General features: G+C 40.1%; 1 protein-coding gene across 1 annotated transcript in view; it reads left to right on the top strand.

Annotated features, from left to right (window-relative positions):
- The first annotated feature begins 5,968 nt into the window (after window positions 1–5,968).
- The window catches only part of DAP (death associated protein), a 48,147-nt gene continuing 34,593 nt past the window's right edge, over window positions 5,969–19,522 (top strand). The window contains exons 1-2 of the mRNA XM_035552787.2: window positions 5,969–6,191; window positions 12,661–12,757. Coding sequence (XP_035408680.1) covers window positions 6,137–6,191; window positions 12,661–12,757 — 152 coding nt within the window. The 5' untranslated portion in view covers window positions 5,969–6,136. The remainder of the gene's footprint in view (window positions 6,192–12,660; window positions 12,758–19,522) is intronic.

Below are 19,522 nucleotides of genomic sequence, written 5' to 3' on the forward strand. Positions count from 1 at the left end.
AATTTCTATGAAAGAATTGAAAGAATCTTAAGGCATTAAAATCAATGAAGTTTGGTGTTATTTACCATGGATGTGGCAGTAGTTCACAGGAGCAATCACAGTCCCCATTTCCACTGGTAGTGGTGCTTCCATGTGACTCAGAAAACCAAGATTGTGCACACTCACAGTTGTGCAAAAAGAAGCCTTGTAATCTACAGAGCTGGAGAAGCAAGACCCTCTAACTGAGCAACACTAATGTATCCATTATCTGTAATGATAATATATTGCAATTTCTTTAATAGGTCCAAGACTAATGAGACTTAATGGAGGGAACTGTGCCCCAAGAGGCCTGGATTCCATTTTCATCTCTTCTGATAGTCTGAAGTTTCCTATCCTTCCTTCCTTCCTTCCTTCCTCCCTCCCTTCCCTCCCTTCTCCCTTGTACTCCTCTCTCCTTCTGCCCTTCCTTCCTTTGAATCTATACGCTGCTGTATCAGTCTTACATATCAGAATACCTTTGTAGTATTATCACTGTAAGTAGTGTCCTAAAGTAGAATTGAATCGCACTGCATTGGAGGAAGAGTGAACAGTGCCATTTTATAGCACAAAGTCTATGGAAACTTACAGACGTTTAGTCACTTTATTTTTCTTTATTTTCCTTTCAGTATTTAATAGTAGACACATTTATAAAGATTTCAATGGAAAGCACTACCTTTTAGCTTAACATGAGGCTATATTGTGATAATGGTTTCCATTTGGGTTTTCTGTAAAGGTAGAATTCTCCAGTGAAGTCCAAACCAATTTCTGCTTCAGCCACACAGCACAAAAAACCCTGAAACTGGTCTTGAAAGAAAAGACACCTAGCATCAAATTATGTCACTTTAGCATGCACTGTGCCAAAAACTTAGCAGCTAGAATAATATTGTAAACCATAGTGGGGAGAAGCAAATATAAAAAGTAATAATTACATCTAAGTTAACTACTTACAGAAAAATAGAATGCTTATGTGAAAAAGGTATACAGGACAACTTCCTAGCTTGCTAGGAAACTCCTGAATGTGACTGGCATCTCAGCAGTAATCCATCACACTGAGAAATTGCTTTTTGTGCTGATTTTATGTTTGATAACAGTGCAGAAGCCTGAACGTTATGACAATATAATGAAAGAGTGACAGTATAAGGTTGCAACATTTCTTTATGAAAATATCATTCCACCTTTCTGATGAGATAGACCTGTTGCACACACTTTAGCAGAAACATTTCCAAGAAAATTTAATAAAACACTAAGATGAAAGAGGGTTTGAGTTTTACAATCACAATATGATTCAGTTCAGTAACTTTTAACACTCACAGATTTATATGTTTGCCCCAGTGGAAACCTACTCTAACTCCAAAGAAACAAAAAAATGAATTATATAGGTTCTCCTGGAAAACTGAATTAGTAAATCCAGCAAGCAAATAAATTTGTGTTTCTTGTCAGAATAACAGTGCAGTTGGAGTAACAACATGGAATCAATCATATCATCAAGATATGGAGAAACTAGAAAACAGTGGCAAACCAAGTGACTTTAATCATTAAGACAATATAACAAAAATCGGTAAGGGAAGAGTGGAAAAGCATGTGTTACTCATTGTCCCAGATTTGTTTGCCTGTTTTCTTACATAAATTTTTTCCCAGATCTGTACATTATAACAAAATCACCTTTTTGAATGGCACAAAATCTCTGAAGATTTCCTAGCAAGCCATAGTCTTAAAAATGCACTCTTTTCTTAATGCAGAGTAGCAATGGACAGACCTAAAGTGACCAAGTGACCATTATGGGGCTTTTGATAAAGGCTTTATTTATTTCTATAGAGGAGGAAAAGCGGGGAATTTTCCCATGTTGTGACTGTATCATATTGTGAAACCGTTATTTTATTAGCGTGTGGTGACATATACAAGTAAAAATCTACAAACACAAAAGGTCAAAGTGAAGGATAAAATTCCCCCCTAAAAAATCCCTTTGGTTTGTCTACCATTTCTTAGAAATGCTATCCTGAAAATGTCATGAAGGATTAGAACTACGTGGAGAACTGATCATTTAAAAAATGATTTAGTTAAAAAATCATTTAGTTTCCCCGTGTTTTTTAATCTTTAAAAAATACCAATATCTTAAAACATTGAAACAAAACAGCCCAACTTTCAAAACAACTAACTTTTCAGGTGAAACTGTTTTATATGCATATCAAAATCAGCTAGTTGTTTTCATTGACCTTATGCTCATCTATAAATTTGACACAAGCCTATTCGCTGAAAGAGTCTTGCCCACCCCATGGCTAAATACAGAGCAATTTATCATGCTCCCCAAGGTTTACAGCATACGTGTGCTTATGTGTGCTGGAGATGATGGTAGAATTTGAGGGTTGTAGCAAAATATTTAGCTGCCTTTCAAGTGCTGAGTGACCCTAGATTGCATTACTGTAATTACTCCTGCCTTGAACCAAGAAAAGGCTTTTCTGCATGTTTTAATATTTTCATATTCAATAAAGCTTTGCTGCAGGCCCAAGAAGAAGCACAAAAAAATTGCAGCCATCTGTTAACTACTGTGGACTAGTTTCAAAATAGACACAAACGGTGTCCTAATCATAGTTCAACAGACTGCCTATTTTTAAAATAGACTGCTTACTGAACATACGTCGGGCTATCGAGCACAAAAATAAGAACCTAGTATTATTGTCAGAAGTCTTGTGAACGGCCAAGTGCAACTGAAAATAGTTTCTATTGGCATGCTTTTGCATGCTTTCCTATCTAATCTCTTCATGTTGTTTTTTTTTCGTTGTTTTTTTTTTCCCCTTCTGTAAAGGGCTTTTTCCTATTTTCTTTTTCTTTATTTATTTTTTCCTTTAACTGTGGGATGGGAAGGAACATGGAAAGCTGGGTTTTTGCCTCCACCATTACCACAAAACACGTTGCTTCTTTTTGCTTGTTATTTTAGCTAAAATTAGTAGTAGCTGGAGAGTGTTCTTTCCTGGTTGTCCCGGATAGCACTGTAGATGCTTGAGATGCCTATTAGGAGCTCTTAACTGTGAACTGAAGAGGTGTGCTGTGGAACTTTTCACAAAAGTGCTCTTATTCTAAAATAAACACTGGTCTTCAAAACAGGTTAAAGCAGGAAATAAAAATATTCTAAGCAGCCTGACTTATGTACTCTTCCCTTGCAGTGCTTCTGCATTTCAGTGCCCTGTCCTGTGAAGCTCTCATTTACTGCTTTTCCAGTAGAGACTTGCCTTTGCTACAACCCCTGAGACACGGGTGTCAGCACCAGGTGTGGCTGGCTTGGCAGTGGAAGTTAGGCCAACTTTTTGTAAATGCTCTGCCTGTTTTCCTCACAAGTTTCCCACAGTTGTTATCCTTCATGCCTCCTGGTAGAAATAACAGGAGTGTTAGAAACATCAGTGACTGACAGCTCCTGGCATTTTAATGTCTACCACCCACCTCTGTATTTCTTGCTTATTGGCATAATCGAGAAGGACATTACGGCAATGCCTCTAGCAGGAGGAATGCCTGTTGCTTTAGATCTGCCAAGAAACCAATTGCTCTGTTGCACAAAAATTAAATTTCTCTTAGAACTTTTATGGCATTTCCTCATTTAAGTGCTTGATTTTCCAAATCTCAATATATTATTATTATATATATATATTTTAATTTGAATTTTTGCCTCTCTTGAAACACTTTAAATACACTAATAAATTAATAACTCAAAACGAAATTTTATCCTATGGCATATTGAAACCTATATAGCTCTTTTGCAAGCACAAAAACAGCTTTTGCACAGACCCGTCACTTGAGGAAATGAGTAACTATAAGTACCAGAAAGTACAACACCACCCAAGAATCTTCAGGCTCTGGAAGGCAGCGAAGATCCTTTCCTCTCCCTTACGGCAGCTTGATCCTCTGGGTGTTGCTCCTGCCTGACCTACCTTCGGCCTTTCCTCTCTCCCTCTGGGCTTCCCATCCTAGCCTCATCCAGCCAGCCAGTTTCCCTTCAGTGTGTGACAAGAGGTGTTTCTGCTCTCCCACCCTGGTATTCACCCTGCTGCCACAATTCTCATTTCACCTCTCAGCCGCCTCCTATTCAACTCTTTCTCGTCATCTCCTTGTCCATCCAGGCCAAGTCCTCCTGCACCTTGGCATCTCCGTTTCTTATCTCTATTCCCCCATGCCAGTTCTTGCACCAGAATGATTTGCTTGGCGATCCCTGCTCCCAAATATGATGCACAGCTGCATTTGCAGGAAATGCCCTGTTCCAGCCCTGCATTTCTGACACATACTCAGGGTGGATGTCATGTTTTAGTAGCGAAGCCACAGCAAGCCTTTATACAAGGACTTGTATTAATGGCAATATTCAAGTGCTGGAGCGTTATGAAATGTTGGCAGCTTTCCCAAAAACAGCCAAGTACATCTTTGATGCAATGCTTCCTTGCAGTGCACCCCCACACATCAAAATCCTTGCACTGAAATATGAAAGTATTACTGATTCTCAGAGGAAACAAAATTTAATGTCATAAGGCACATTTTCTTGAATTTCAGTTCTATAATAGCTGGTTTAAAGTAAACCTGCAACAGCAAAACATCATACTGACTGCCATAACCAGCAGAGGGAATTCCAAGCCAAGCATACCTGGGAAAACCAAGAATAACCAAACATGTAATCTTTTCATTCAAATCAAGAGGAAAGTAGACAGGGAAATATTATAATCTCCATTTAGGAGGTAATTTTGTCCTAGAAAAAAAAATTATAATCTGAACAGACTTTGACAGAGACTGGAAGGGGAATTGGAGTAATTTGTGTTAGGCTACAGAGAAGGTGACAACTGAAAATATAATCTGAGACTTCAAAGTGCCGTATGTGTAAGAAAATTAAATTACCCAGCAGCAAAATGCAACAACTAAGTTACAGTATTTTGATAACATTTGTTCGTGCAGACTGCTAAGGATACTATGATGTGATTATATTTTGGTCTGTCGCCAAAAATCCCCACATGCCGTTACCCATTACTTACATTTTGGCAAGGGTAATATAGTAATTGCGAAAAAGACCTGCACCACATGGCTACATTAATTTCCCTATGGTACACCTGGGAGGCAGTACCACTACAGCACTTTGGGGGGGTTCAGCTTGCAACCATTGCACGCTCAGCTTTCAGGGGCTAGATTTCCTTATGGCAAGTTATAAAAGAAAACCCAAACAGCTTGTATGGTTTACGCTTTGCTGATAATATAATTGATTTAGGCACTGTGCTCAATACCTTTCCATGTTATTTTGATAGTGTAACCGAAGTGTTTGGGAAAAAAAAAAAAATCTTGTATGGGTGTGAATCAGCAGTGTGATTTCAAAGGAAAAGATAATGAGATCTGAGGTGCAAGCAAGATGAGCGCTGTACACGCCACTTCACACTTGTGTGGTTTGGCAGAACAAGACGAGGGGGAAGGCCTGAACTGCCGGTTAGTTGCTCATGAGACATTTCTTCTCAGAAAGAGTGGTCGTGCATTGAACGGGCTGCCCAGGGAGGTGGTGGAGTCCCTGTCCCTGGGGGTGTTCAAGGAAAGGTTGGACGTGGTGCTTAGGGACATGGGTTAGTGGGTGACATTGGTGGTAGGGGGACGGTTGGACCAGATGATCTTGGGGTCTTTTCCAACCCTAATGATTAAATAAAAAGGTGCACTGCCCTCTAAAACAGCACACGCTATCCAAACGCGATTTTTAAACACAGGAACCGGCTGCACAAACCGCACTCGTATCGGGGCAGAAGAAGAAAAAAAAAATAAGGAAACCACCAAGGTGGCGGTTTCACAACGCTCACTGCACGCCCAGCAGCGGCGGCGAGCAGTAAATTTTAAGACCCGGGCCCCGCGTACACCACGGAGCCTCCACCCCCGAGGCCGGTGAGGAAGAGGGCCTGGCCGGGACGGGCTTCACCCTCCGTGCCTGGGGAGCCTCGCTGGGCCGGGCCGGGTCCGGTGCCGCCTCCATGGTGCCTGGGCGCGGCCTGGCGGAGCCCCGGGGCAGCCACGTTGACAGGGGGCGCGGCCTCGGCGGGGAACGGGGAGCGGCCGGTGCCGGGGAGCGGGGTAGGGGCGCGCCCGTGCGGGCACTGCGGGAGCCGCCACCAGCGCCATGTCTTCGCCCCCCAAGGAGAAAGCCGAGACGCGGGCCGGACACCCTCCTGCTGGTACTGCCGCCGCCGCACCGCTCCTTCCTGCTCTGCTCGCCTCCGGGGACGGGCCTGGGGGGGGACGGAGCGGAGCGGAGCTGTGCCCCGGGCTGGGCGGGCAGGAGGGCGGGCAGGGGCTGCTCCGGTGCCGCCTCGCCGCGGAGCAAAGCCCCGGAGCCCCCGGGCTGGCTGCGTGCGGCTCTCGTCCCTCCGCAGCCTTAGGGAAAGAGCCGTGCCCTGCCTGCGTGGGGCGGGGAAGGAGCAGCCCGCGGGCAGGGAGCTGACAGCGCGCCCCACATCCATTTTGTGCCGGCGCTCTGCCTCGGTGCGCCAGCGGGGCGAGCTGGCTGGGTGCTGGCTTGTCCCCAGCTTTAATTCTGGAGGTGGGCCTGGTGGGAAGCGAGGTGCTTACTGAGTGCCCAGCCGAGGCCGTTCTGGCAGTTTCCACCCGGTGTTACGTGCTCAGGGGTGAGGGAAGCAGTGGTTGGGCATGGGGAGCAGCTGAGCCTGCCTTTGGTGTGGCATCGACCTGTCACCATCCACGGTCAGAGCTCCTCTGCGCAGTGGGACTGTTCCTTGCTGCGGTTTGGTTTTCTTCCTCTTTACTGCTGCTCTGTTAAAAGGGGAACTGCGCTATTAAAAGGGGAACAGTGTCCCTGCACTGACACCTTTTCCTATGTTTTGTAACGCTTCCTCATGGAATAGTTTTTCAAGAATTTCAGTCCAAAAATGCTGAAATTCTCAATTCACAGAACAGCTAGTTTTATATTCAAATAATTTGATGAGATATAATAGCTAAATTTTATGTTGCAAATGTGAAAGCAGTCCTTGAACCTGAATTGAATTCTGCTTCTTTACTATAGCGAGGACCTGAAATTCCTTTAAATAGATAACAGAAGTGAGAGGTAATTGCCTTCCTTTGTGTGGCAAATACGATTCAGTAGCTGAGTTAAACTCATCCCGTGGCTGAGCGGAGTTGTCCCACTTCTGCAGCCTGCCCTGTCCCAGCATTAGCCCTTGCCTGACCTGGTGGTGAGCTGGTTCAGGTAACTAAGCCAAACTAATTTGCCAAATGTCAATGGTTTTTGCTGCCATAGCTCCTCAAATCCACTCACTTTCAGGTCAGCTTCAGTGTGAAGAAATTATTGAGATGTTAGACTGGTGCAACCAGAGGACACAGCTAAACCATCGACTGACAGGGAGAAAGGATTAGTGGCATCTATTTCCAGTTAGTTGCTTTGTGGCTGTGTTAATTTATTTTGTTGTATGTTTTAAAGTTTTGTTTCAAAACCTGTGTTTTTAAGCATGGGATTTTTTTTATTTTAAAAGCCTAGTTCAGCCTTCACAGGCCACCTTTAGAAATGAGCAATGCACAGTGCAAATTTGTAATTGCAGTACAATACGGGTTTTCATTGCTGTCAGAGTATTTCAGTATTTTCTTTTCCTTTTTAAGACTTGCACCCACATACGAGCTGAAGACCTTGCTCAGCTTTGTACCTTTTAAGGTCCGTAGCAACCCTGAGGGTATTCTGTGAGTATGCACCAATTCAGCTTTGGAAGGGGATCGCCAACTCTGTCTTTGAGGCCAGAGACAACCAATGTTTTACAGTATCCTCAAGTCATTCCTGCAGGAGGGTGGTTTTGAACTGGTTGGCAGAAGAAAGCCCCTCTGATGCGTTGTCCTTTTAACGCTTTGAGAATCCACAATAAATGTGCTGACTAATGGCAGTTTATACTTACTGTGCAGGCTGAAGCTGGGTTTTAATCCTCTGTCCCAAGCTGTTTTAGATCCTCGAATAATAATGTAATGCCATATGGCAGTTTGTAAGGAAGTTTTAATAAAATAGAAGTAAGGAATTCTTGAAAACACCAACAAAAAATGACTACTTGTTTGCAGCTGGAATAGCGCTCATAAATAAAAAGGCTAATTTCTAGCAAGGCGAAGATGCAAATGGGGGAACTTTTTTGACTAATGGCTCGACAGCTCTGTTTTTGCTGCATATGGTTGTTTCTGTAATTAGGGATGTATTACCCCACTGATTATGAATCCAGTGCGTAAAAGTTAGGAAAGATTTAGATCATGAAATTGAAGCTGAATTGACAAACTCATTGTATTTCACGTGCGCGGTTAGCCCTCCCTTATGACTGCATGCAGTCTGTTAGCTTCCTATCTGCATTGATCTTTCCCATGGGGGGCGAGGCGGAAAGATAAGAAAAACACTTGAAAACAGAAAGGATAATGAAATGGAAAGAAACGTTAAGACCTCAGGCTGGCAACAGGGTACATGAAGCAACTTTGAACACCGTTCTGAAACTTAATAAAGCTTAAGTTGGGACCCTCATGTATGTGTGTATATATATATATATATATATATATATATATCCATCTGTCAGTAAGATCAATGTATCCATAATACAATGCCGAGTAGGTTTTGTACGGCTTGCAGTCACTCTGAAAAGGCCTGTGTAATTACGCTTTCAGCTGTTCATTTCTTCTAATAGCTACTGGGGATGAATAAAGCAAGGTGATTGTATTAATAGTTTATTTATGAAGCTTTACAATAGATTCATGGAAATAGTTATGTGCTTTTGTTCTGCATTAAAAAAAGTAGCTCTAAGCCAGGATTTCTATGAAATAATGGTATATAATAACTCTTACTTCCATTCTTGTTTTGTCAGACACTAACGTATGTTCCCTTAAGCGTGCAGAAGGGCTTGTTTAAAGTTTCCCTCAGAATTAGCTTTTCATACATCTTATAATAATAGATTCCATTATATTGATATGGTTCATGAGAAATAAATTTTGTATTAATATTTAATACTACACTGAAGGAAAACAGGGAGGTGCTAAAGATCTTGGTTGTACTGTTGATTTCTAGTACAGTGGGTGATTTCACTTGCACCAGAAGGGACTGCCTCAGGCCGTGAGGTTGCACATCACCTGTCTAAATGAGCAGTGACCAGGCTGCAGTGGTTCTGCAGGCACTTGGTGTGATTTATTTCAAGAGTAAGTCTTGGAAACTAGGAGGAAGGAAGGGGTAAGTAAAATGAGAATGATGACCGATTCCAGATTGTCTTGAATATTAACTGATTAACGTGGTAGCTTAATGCATTTCCAAAAGGGTGTCTGGCAGAGATGTACCCTTAAGGGGAACACAGGTTGCCAGTCACAGAATAAACAAGACACTCCTGTCTGCCTCTCAGAGCAAACATGGCAAACAGTAGTTAATAACCAAAGCTAAGCTGTCATCCAGCAACTGGGCAAACAGACTTCTGCTGTTGCCGGTAACTGGTTCCCCTCTTTATTTTTCACCTTAGAAGCTGGTGGCTTCTCATCAGCTCCCCACCACCTGCAGCTGCTCCCTGGGCTCCTGCCCTTGCCAGGATCCCCCTGAGTAACTGCAGTCTGAGGCCTGTGGAGTTCCCATCTTCAGTACGGGAACTGGCTTGTTCCCACTCCCAGTACAATTGTTGACACCTTCCTGTTTTGGGCATTTATTTTTGGCAGTGTTTTGGAAGGTGATTTCTCAGTTATTTAAATGCTTTTTCCGCTCTGTGAAGGATTTGCTGTAGGAAAATCTGAGCTCATATTCTCTTAATAACAGCTTTTAAGTAACAAAATCACTGTAGTAAGCATCTGTGAAGCTATGTGGTGAAAACCAGGCAAGTAAGAAATAGATGAATCCTCTTAATCCAAGAAAATCTCACAAATGGAGCATTTTTTACTTTAAGTTGGTGCATATAATCATTTCTTTGCCCAACACTGACATGTAGCTGGGTTGAAATCTTTTGAAAACAGAAGTCATTTATGTTGCAAAGAGATTCTTTCTCTTCTTAAGCAAAGTCTTTTGAAACCAAATTGGGTATGACTGTATCGTATCTTGGGTGGCATAGATGTACCTCAGCTCCACGTACAGGATGCTTATATAAATATTTCACTTTTGTTCTCAGAAATTCAGATTATTACTACACTTGTCAGCTGAATTCTTCTTTTGGTTTTCGGATTTGCACAGTAACCCTGGATTACTGAAGATCATTCAGTTATGCACCAATGTACTTCTAGATGACTATGCCAGTAGATATTAGTGAGGGGAAAAAAAAACCAAACCTGTTGCATTGGTCACTCGCTATCATGCCTTTTAATTGTCTGCTTATTTGTTTTTTAATCCTTCATAACTCTACCTGCAGAGAAATCTGATCGTGTTAGCTGGATGTTCTTGCGGGTGACAAATAGCAAAAACAAGTGGCTGGTTGCCTGATGATAGATAATGTAAACCGGGAGGGATTTTGGTCGTCTAAGTTTGTACTAAGTCCTTGGTTGTTGTTTCCCTTAGTTCTCTCTTAGATGGTGAAAAGCTGCAATGTGGGAGCACACAGGTGTTGTCTGGAAATGCTGTTTTGTGACCTGGCAGATGGGCGATAGCATCTTCCACAAAAAGTGATTTTAAATTGAGCTAAGAGGAACTGATTGTGCAAGGCTTTAAGTCTATAAATTACTGTTAATAAAAAATAATGAAGGTAAAGTAAAGCAAGTGCTGCAAGTAAGGATTTTAGGAGACTTTTTTTTGCAGATCAATGCTGTCCCATCAGACTGTAGATTAAAAATAAATCATTTCTATAGCCTTGTGCTCTCTTTAGTTCAGTTGATAGGTTTTCTACAGAATACAGATGAATACTTGGATTTGTAAAAGCATAAATGTTTAGATGTAGCTTATTTCTGTCTCAGATGTGGCATATAGTGTCAGCTATTTAGCTGATCAGTCTTGCTCTTATTCTAGCTTGTGGATGTATCAAGCACTTTGATTAAGTTAAATGGAGACATTAGAACAGGACAGCACTTGATAGAATTCAGTGTTTGCTTTTATGAACCACCTTGAATGTGTAAGGACTTTGCATCAGGAAAAAATAATAGGAATTTTTATTTTTGTGCCATCTCTAAAACTACATTTATTTGTTACCTAATCTTTCTGTCTTTCCCTGTGCCATGTCAAACATGTTTCACAAATTTAAGTATTGTAGGTTTTATGCTGGAGAGAATACAAAAACGGTTAATACGTTGTGTGTTTTTTTTCAATGCATGATAATGCCAGAGTTTTTATTGTTGATAAAAGTTCTTTTTATTTCCCCTGTTGATTGCTTGTCTGTAAGGTCCTTTATCAAATCAGAATTCTGTCTTTCAAATATCACAAAGCTTAAAAATCTATCTAACAAATCTGTGGACCAAACATGCAGTTCTTCTTGGGGCAGGTCACTTTCCCTTTATTTCCTTCCCTGAAGCAGGCTGCGAAACCTGTGCTCAGGAGTGTCTGTTTGTCGCTGCTCTGTAAAGCTGAGCTAAAAACTAAGAACTTTACCTGCTCCTAGGCTTCAGAGATTGGTACTGAATGGTTGTGAGGTGCCTTAATTTCTCTATGGCTGGGTACAAAAGGGCTGTCAGAAGTCCCAGCCTTCCCTAACCACACGGACAAGCTGCTTCAGCTCCTTTTCAGTCACCCACTTCTGTGCCTTGCCACTATGTGATGTCTCAGGCTGCCTTTGGACTTTCCAGCACAGACCAGCACATCTGTAGGTGTTCTTATTGACTCTTGACTGCCCTAGGGGTTTTCTGGTTGGTGACTGGTTGCAGTGTAGCACATCCAGTTAGCTGACAAGATGCATCATATATCCCATGTTTCACTGTAAGCACCTATAGCAATAGTTGAAGCAGACGAAACCCTGTAGTATTAAAAGAGAAAGCAGATCAAAACCATCCTGCCTGTTGCTCCACTTAGTAGCTGCAGCATTACAGTCTGGGTTTAGCTCCTATTTCAAATTTAAGCATTACTGGGGATAGATGATGAACGTAAGTGGATTTGCTTTCACTTCTTGTTATGTGTTTCAGAGAGATTCTTTTGTGTTTGCATCATTTCTAAAACTAAATCATGACAAGAATTTGAAATGTGGTAATAGTTTTGCAAAATTAAAAGCTCTGTTCTAAATGCAAGTTAGGAGGCCTCCTAAACTTTGCTTTATACTATGCTGTTTACAAAATATGACTATAATAGCTGTAGTTTTTAACTTGAAATGACAAATGAGATTCCTCAGCCCTTCTTGTTTTATGAGAGTATTTAATTTCCAAGTTTGTGGACTTTTGCATGGAGTTATGCAAGCCATCACCTTGGTTGTTTCTTCTGATTGCTACAAGTTGACAGACGTGGGGGGAAGAGTTAAAACAGAGTTGAATTTTCTTAAACAGTATTGAAAGCGGGTGATAAAACAAGCGGCTGCCTCCTAGGATGAGTGGAGATGGCAGATGCAGTCCTGAAGTAGCTGCTGCTTAGATTTGCCGCTTCTGAATGGCTTGGGCTCCTTTCTCAAACTGTGATTATTATTAAATTACTCTGCAAAATACAGTGTGTGTGTGAGGGGGTGTCATCCTTAAAACATTCGTTCTTCGCATATACTGGTTTGACTGAGACTTGTTATGTCTTTCTCCGTTTTTTTCCAGTGAAAGCAGGTGGGATGCGGATTGTGCAGAAACACCCACACAATTCTGATGCCAAAGAAGAAAAAGATAAGGATGACCAAGACTGGGAAACCAGCAGGTGAGCATTTTGTTTTTGTGCATATGCTACAGCTAATTTCCATCACCTTGAACGTTATCAGCAGTTTGTTTTCCCTGCGGATAGTAAACAAATGGTACGGTTGGTTTTGTATCAAAATTGATTTCAAGCAGGAGCAAGTTATATGTTCCTTCAAGATATTTGGGGAATTTAGGTATTTTTACCTTGTCAAACCTCCTTTATATGATTCTGTCAGGTAAGAGAAGGATAGAGGGAAAAAATGCAGTTAAAGAAAGACATCAGCTTTCCTAAAAATCTCTGAACATCATTTCAGACTGTGCAGAAATGGTCTGGGTACTTTTGGACACAAGCATTAGACTGTCAGCCTACATATCCTGTATGTGAAGTCTTCTTGCCATGTGCTAGTTGATTCCTTCTGCTGTTCAGTTCATAATCCCTTCTCTGAGAGGTATTTGACAATATGGTAGTCAAAGACAAGTAAAAATAAAGTTATTAATATTAGCCACTTTTATTTTATATGGTAATTCCACTTTTAGTGCTGGAGGATACCAAGACAGACAGCTGTTACCTGGTAAATCTGCTAAGTAACTGCTGCGTAGAAATGAAGGCAGGAAAGATTCGATGAAATAAGCTGTATGTTCATACAAAAGCTTTCTTTTTTTTTTTGTTTTCCTTGGCTTGCTGTTTTTCTTTGTAGCCAACACTATATTTACGTAAAGGCCTTATGTACTACCATTGCTTTGTCCTTGCAACTTGCTCAAGGCAAAAAAAAAAAAAAAGTCATAGCTACTCTTGTACTTTGGTAAGTAGGCATACTTACATAATGTTTATTTAACATCTAAAACAATGGTAAGAAAAAAGGCATTGTGAAAACGTCTGTGAATAAAACTAATTTATTTACTAAATCATAATGTGAATAGGAAAGAAGTAGCATGTTTACGTGAAGGAGAAAGTAATTTTAGTTTATATATTTAAATGAAAACTAAACTTTAACCAAATTAGTCATCTTGTAATTCTGCATAGTGGAACATATATTGCAACAGAGTTTGTATTGCAGTTGAGTTTTGTCCAAAGGATGAAATTGTATTGTGTAGTTACGCTTGGGAATGCATGCTTTTATTTAGGGTATGTTTTATACCTGCCACTTCTTCCTTTTTCTCAGCATGCCAATGTTGTGTTGAGGCAATCTCATTAGGATCCAAATGAGAAGACTTTTTATGGCTGCTCACAGATCTAAACCTGTAGTACAGCATAGCTATCTCCTTTATTAATTTCTTCAAACAAGTTTATCACTTTCGTCTCTCAGTCAAACAGCGTAGGGAAAAGTTAAAGTTTTACCTTGCTATATTTGGCTGTGCCTGGTCTAGCAAGTACTGTGGCACAGTAAAAGCAGATCTACAGAGGGAAACAGTGCTGAGAACTTAATGTTCACACACGTGTGTTCTGGAGGTTAGTCTGGTTCTCTGCTTCAAATGACCAATAATAGCTGGCACGTATTAGGTGTGTCCTTGGAGTCTGGCTTTCTCTGCAGCAAGTCCAGGTCAGCTGCCCCGAGATCAATCCACAGTGCAAAACAGAGCGTGACCGACGGAATGATCGGGAGGGGAAGTCCATGGTCTTAAATAAGATGCTAACAAATATGTGCCCCCTATTAATACTGTAAAGCAGGTCCAGGAGCAATTTTTGTGCCTAAAGGAGAGTAGAAAGTTGAATGACTTCTGGAGCTACTTCATTAACTAGTGTATAGTTAGCTGTGGCACCTCAAAATCCATGGCTTTAGCCATCCAATCAATTCATTGTCAAAATATGAACTTGGAGTCTGCTTTTTGCTTAGGTTTTCTTGTAGATAATCCTTTATCTGTCCCTGAGGCACTCATGCATACAATTATTCTTGAGCGTGTATTTTAATACAAACAGCTTTGGTCTGAATTTCCTTTCTTTGATTTAAATCAAAGCTATAGGCAGAATAAGCAAATTCCACGGGCCATAGTACATAAAGCAGTTTGCCAATTTTAAATTACGTGGTTGCAGTGTGCTCGCTGCTTTCATTCTGGGAGGTGCAGTCCCCTAGAGTTTCTTTTTCTGATGCCAATGGAGAGAGGTTTATCAGCAGGGGTAGAAGAAGCCACCAGCATTCTGTTCTGGTTTCTCTGACATCAATGTAGTTTTCGGTCATTGCTAGCTGGTATTTTATGTTTCCTCACTAAGCAGATGAGGAGAGCAGATGTTTAACTTTCTCCTGTTACATTTTCAGTCTTTGCCATTTTAAGACAATTTTAAGGTAGTATTTTGGTATGATGCAATCTGTGCTCCCTGTTGCATTCAAAGTCAAAAGAAACAATAGACCTTCAAGCAGTTCTTACTAGGTGATACTGTCAGCTGACAACAAAAAATAATAAAACATAGTAGCAATTTGTGTGTGTTAAGAGGGAGGCTAAGATGACCTAGTGATTATTTTAATCTTACTGTGGGCTTAGTTGAGGACAGATTAGTGGAAGTGGCAATAAATTGCAGGAGAAGATTTCAAATTCTTTCGGAATTCCCTGGGAACTCTCAGAATGTGTCCTGTCCGAGTTTGCACATCAACATGGGAATCTAGATAGTTGCCGAGTAAGAAAGCTTGCAGCTAGAGTTCATAAAAGTACCTGTGGCTTTCGAGACAGATAACATTGTTTCTGCAGTGTGTTTGCAGAATAAGACACTGGGTTAGTATTCCTAGTGTTAATATAAGCAAAGTTGATACGGTGCAGTGACAAAATGTGTTTAAAATAACATTCACCATGTAGATCTTAGATACTTCTATTTCTTAGTTACTTAACACCTTGCAATCCAGTTACTGTAATTTACTTTGCAAAGTATTTTATTCGGTCCTGGTTCCTAAAGTAAAAAAGTTACGACAACCTGCCATTTTGTGGTAGGTTGACTTGTCATCATGGCAGTTTGTGATTCCTTAAAACAATATGTGGTAAGACGATCTTATACTAATTTTAGACTCTTCCTACAAGACAACTCTCAGCCTTGAATGGTAATGGAAGTATTTTTATATGTCTTTATATGTGTGCTATAAATAAAGCTCTACTTAGAGGAATGGCTGGATCTGATTATATGGGGAAGAGCTCAGTGAAGGAAGGGAAGAGTTGCATTGCTGGATTTAGGTGAACTAAAAATCATGTGTTCGTGGTATCCAAAACCAGTGGCACCACTGTGGTCAGGATGTCAGCAGTGAACTTGAACGTGAGGGTGAGGTCTGTGGCCCACGTGTTCTTTAGGACAACAGTGATTTTGATCAGCTTGGTTGGAGATAGTATACTGCCTGGATGAACTTCTGGTGTGATCAGTTATTGTTTTTCTTGTGTTTCTGTAATTGCTTAAGACATGCGTTGATTCATTTTTTTTTGATATGGTTGCAGTTTTGATTGACAGTCATACTGATTACTGCTGGAAAGTTTTGTGGTACTGGATGAAGGTGAAACAATTAGAAGTAGGGTGATGAATAGAAACCATCATTTTTCATGACTGTTTGTCATTTGGAATAAATAGGCTGCTCATAATTCAGGACTTTATTAGAATGCATGTTTAACTGAGATTTGTAACATTGCGCTCAGTCCTGTGCCAAAATCTGACTGTGGCCATAATAAATACTGAAAAGCAGATAACTTGAAGTGAGAATGACTCGTTCAGTTTTGCACAACAGCTTCATTTAACTGTCACTCTAGGACCTCAGGAAGAAGAAACTGTAATCATGTATTGGTATCTGGATGGTTTCAGAAAAAGTAAAGCAAATCTGGCTCATTTTATCCTGTAACAAACAGGATAAACTGCAAAGGCTTTCATGACTGAATTCCATTTCTTCTGTTGTATTTCTAATACAAACTGGGGTAATTACAGTGATATAATTACTGAATATAAATGCAGTAGAGTGGTATTTCAGTATCCTTATGTAAATTGTATGTGGTTTGTATCTTCAGCTTACCTGGAAATTGTGAATCCAGCATTACATCTGACTTTCCCCTAAACTATGGAAAGAATAAATTATGTAGCCTGGATTTTAATTCAGTCTAGGATGTGGGTATTGGCCTTGGCTATATTTATTGTGCAATAGAAAAAGAAAAATTGAAGAGGATAATTTAGAATGTGGGGACTCAAAAGCAAAACCATGCTAATGAAGCATATGGGTGACCATATGTCAAAGAGCCTGTCTCCATTCTTACTCAGTTTCACAGTGAGAGAGGAATTGTTGAAGGTCCCTGTCATTCTTCAGGTATCTCTGTTATTTAAGTCTGAATATTCTAGTTAAGCTACACATGCTTTTTTTTTTCTTCTAGAAGTGCAATGAAAATCTTTTTAAGTCTAGTCTGTGGCTTTATACTTTCATTCAGAAATCAATTTGTTTTTCCTTTCCCTCACTTAGCTTTCTTGTAACTGACAAGAAGTAAGCTGCAGGCAATATTTACATTTTTCATTTGCCACTGAAGATTCTGCTGTCACTGAAATATTTATTTTTTTGCCATGTAGTGTCCCTTGTTATGCAAACCTCTGACAGAATTTAAAAAAAAAAAATTATACAAGTAAGCCATTAGAGCAGACACGTATACTTCTTTACACCCTAAATACGGAAATGGTGGAAATTATTTCTGTTCCTTGTATTTCACCCTTTTCTGGTTATTTAACTGGGGCAGGAGCTGTAGAGTCTAAGTCTTGACCCTTCAATTTTGAAGCAGCTGCCATTCGCCGTAGCCAGGAACTGGAAATGACATCTGGTATTCAGTTCACTTGCACTGGTTTGTAGGAGGTAATTAACATCGTGGGTGACGATGTTTCAGTCCAGTTTGTTCTAATATTGTCTGTTTTAGAGACAAGGATGCTTGACAGAAGGAAACCTTGGAAGTTCTAAGCAAAAAAAAAAAAAAAAGAAAAAGAATTTACAGCTTGTTAAACATAGAAACCAGAGCCCTGTAAACATGTAGCACTACTGCACATACTCAGAATGAGTAGTACATTAGTGTTTGTCACATGTAGTTCACCAACATATATTTGAAAGAACTCTTATGTTCCTAGATCTATAAAAACAAAATGTTGGAAAAATGGGCATTGATTTAGTGTAGTGAATATTCAATTTTTTTTTTTTAAGAGATGGAGTAGGACAAGCTCTAGTAGGATAGGCTCTATCATCTGCTTTAATTTTTTGAGAGGAAAATCTCTAGATAGGTTGAGGATTGACGGAGACTCCTTTTCTGGCAACAGTGCCACCTTGTTGCCTGAAGAGGCCCCTTGTGCTACTGTGTTGGTGGAGGCATCTCTGAAGGAGTAAATTGATGTTATGTACAAGCATTAGTCATCCACATGCAGATCCTTTTCTTTGACAGAATTCACATTTCTTTTACCACTCTATTTCCTGATCTTTTTGGAGCCTCATTCTGTTACCTCTGTGAGCTGAATTGGCTTAATACAAAGTTTATGTACAAAGAGTGAGTTTTCACATGGTCAAGCAAAACGACAAAAACTTGATTAACTGTATGGGTGTAGTGGATATGACTCCTGAGGATTTTATTCATGTCTTTGGTCTTTTAGCTCTTATTACTTAGGTATGGAGCTTTGGAGGCAGTTAGCCTTAGTTAGAGAATGAAATGTCTGGGGATAATGCAATGGAAAAAACAACCTGGCTGCAAACACCATGCTTGCAGTTTCTGGGAAAGATACAAGCTTCAGCAAATGTTGGGCATTATCTCCTTTTCATAGAAGAGTTTGCTGTGACTTGAACTTTTTCTTTACTTGGTTAAGTATTCCAAAGACTAAAAGGAAGTTCTGCTAGCAAAAGGGCTGCAAAAATCTGCAGCTATAATTCTGTGATATTATTAAGCAGAGAATAGAACATCTTAGCACAGTGAGGGAAAGTAGCTTTCTACTTCTCAAAAACATCTTTCTTTTCTCAGAAGAATGTGCTTTGTCTTGTATTGTTTCATTCCTCCCATCCTCTTCATCTTTACTTTGGACTTAAATTCAATCCACAGTAAAGAGAACAGCTTCTTACACATCACATTCTTCTCCTTTCCGTAAGTGATACTGCTCTCAACACATTTTCCCACCTCATTCTTCATTTTCATGTCTTAATCTTTTGCATAGTCCTTATGATTAACTTTATTAGGCTTGAGCATCTGTTAATCCATGCATAATTTGTTTAATTATGAAAACAAAAACAGTATTAGCAATTTTCATGCAATTGTTTCAGGACAATACCTTCTCCAGATGACCAGTCACTAGGAGAAGTAGCAAAATAATTACCATGACCTGTGTTGAACCTTATCAAATGCATGTATGGTTATAGATTTAACTTTAAATACAGAAATAGCATACATAATACTGATTTTTAAATGCAGAACTTCTGTAAAGCAAGAGAAGAGTTTGTGAATATCTCTGATTAAGTGAAAACATCTGTGCATGTTGGAAATGGAAGAGAAACTAAACAAGATTATGAATGAAGCATTGTCTTACAGGAAGATATGAGTCTTCTGAAACACTGGTGCATGCTTCCAGTATTTCTTGATGCTTGAAGCAGTAAGTTGATAAATCCATCAATGTAACTGCTAGTTACGGTATTATATGGATAGCTCTTTTCATATTCACCAAGTACTGTGTGCATGTGTGAAAAGAACTAAGAAAAGATCTGATGTTCCCCCCCTCAAAGTGAGTAAGAAGATACACCATCCATCTCAGTGAGAGCCGGGTTCAGTCCCAAAGAAACATATGTTGTCTTATGAAATTAGCTAGAAAGCTGAGTTGAATTGT

Source organism: Cygnus atratus, chromosome 2 (assembly GCF_013377495.2).
Source record: "Cygnus atratus isolate AKBS03 ecotype Queensland, Australia chromosome 2, CAtr_DNAZoo_HiC_assembly, whole genome shotgun sequence".
In the NCBI taxonomy this organism is placed as follows: Eukaryota; Metazoa; Chordata; class Aves; order Anseriformes; family Anatidae; genus Cygnus; species Cygnus atratus.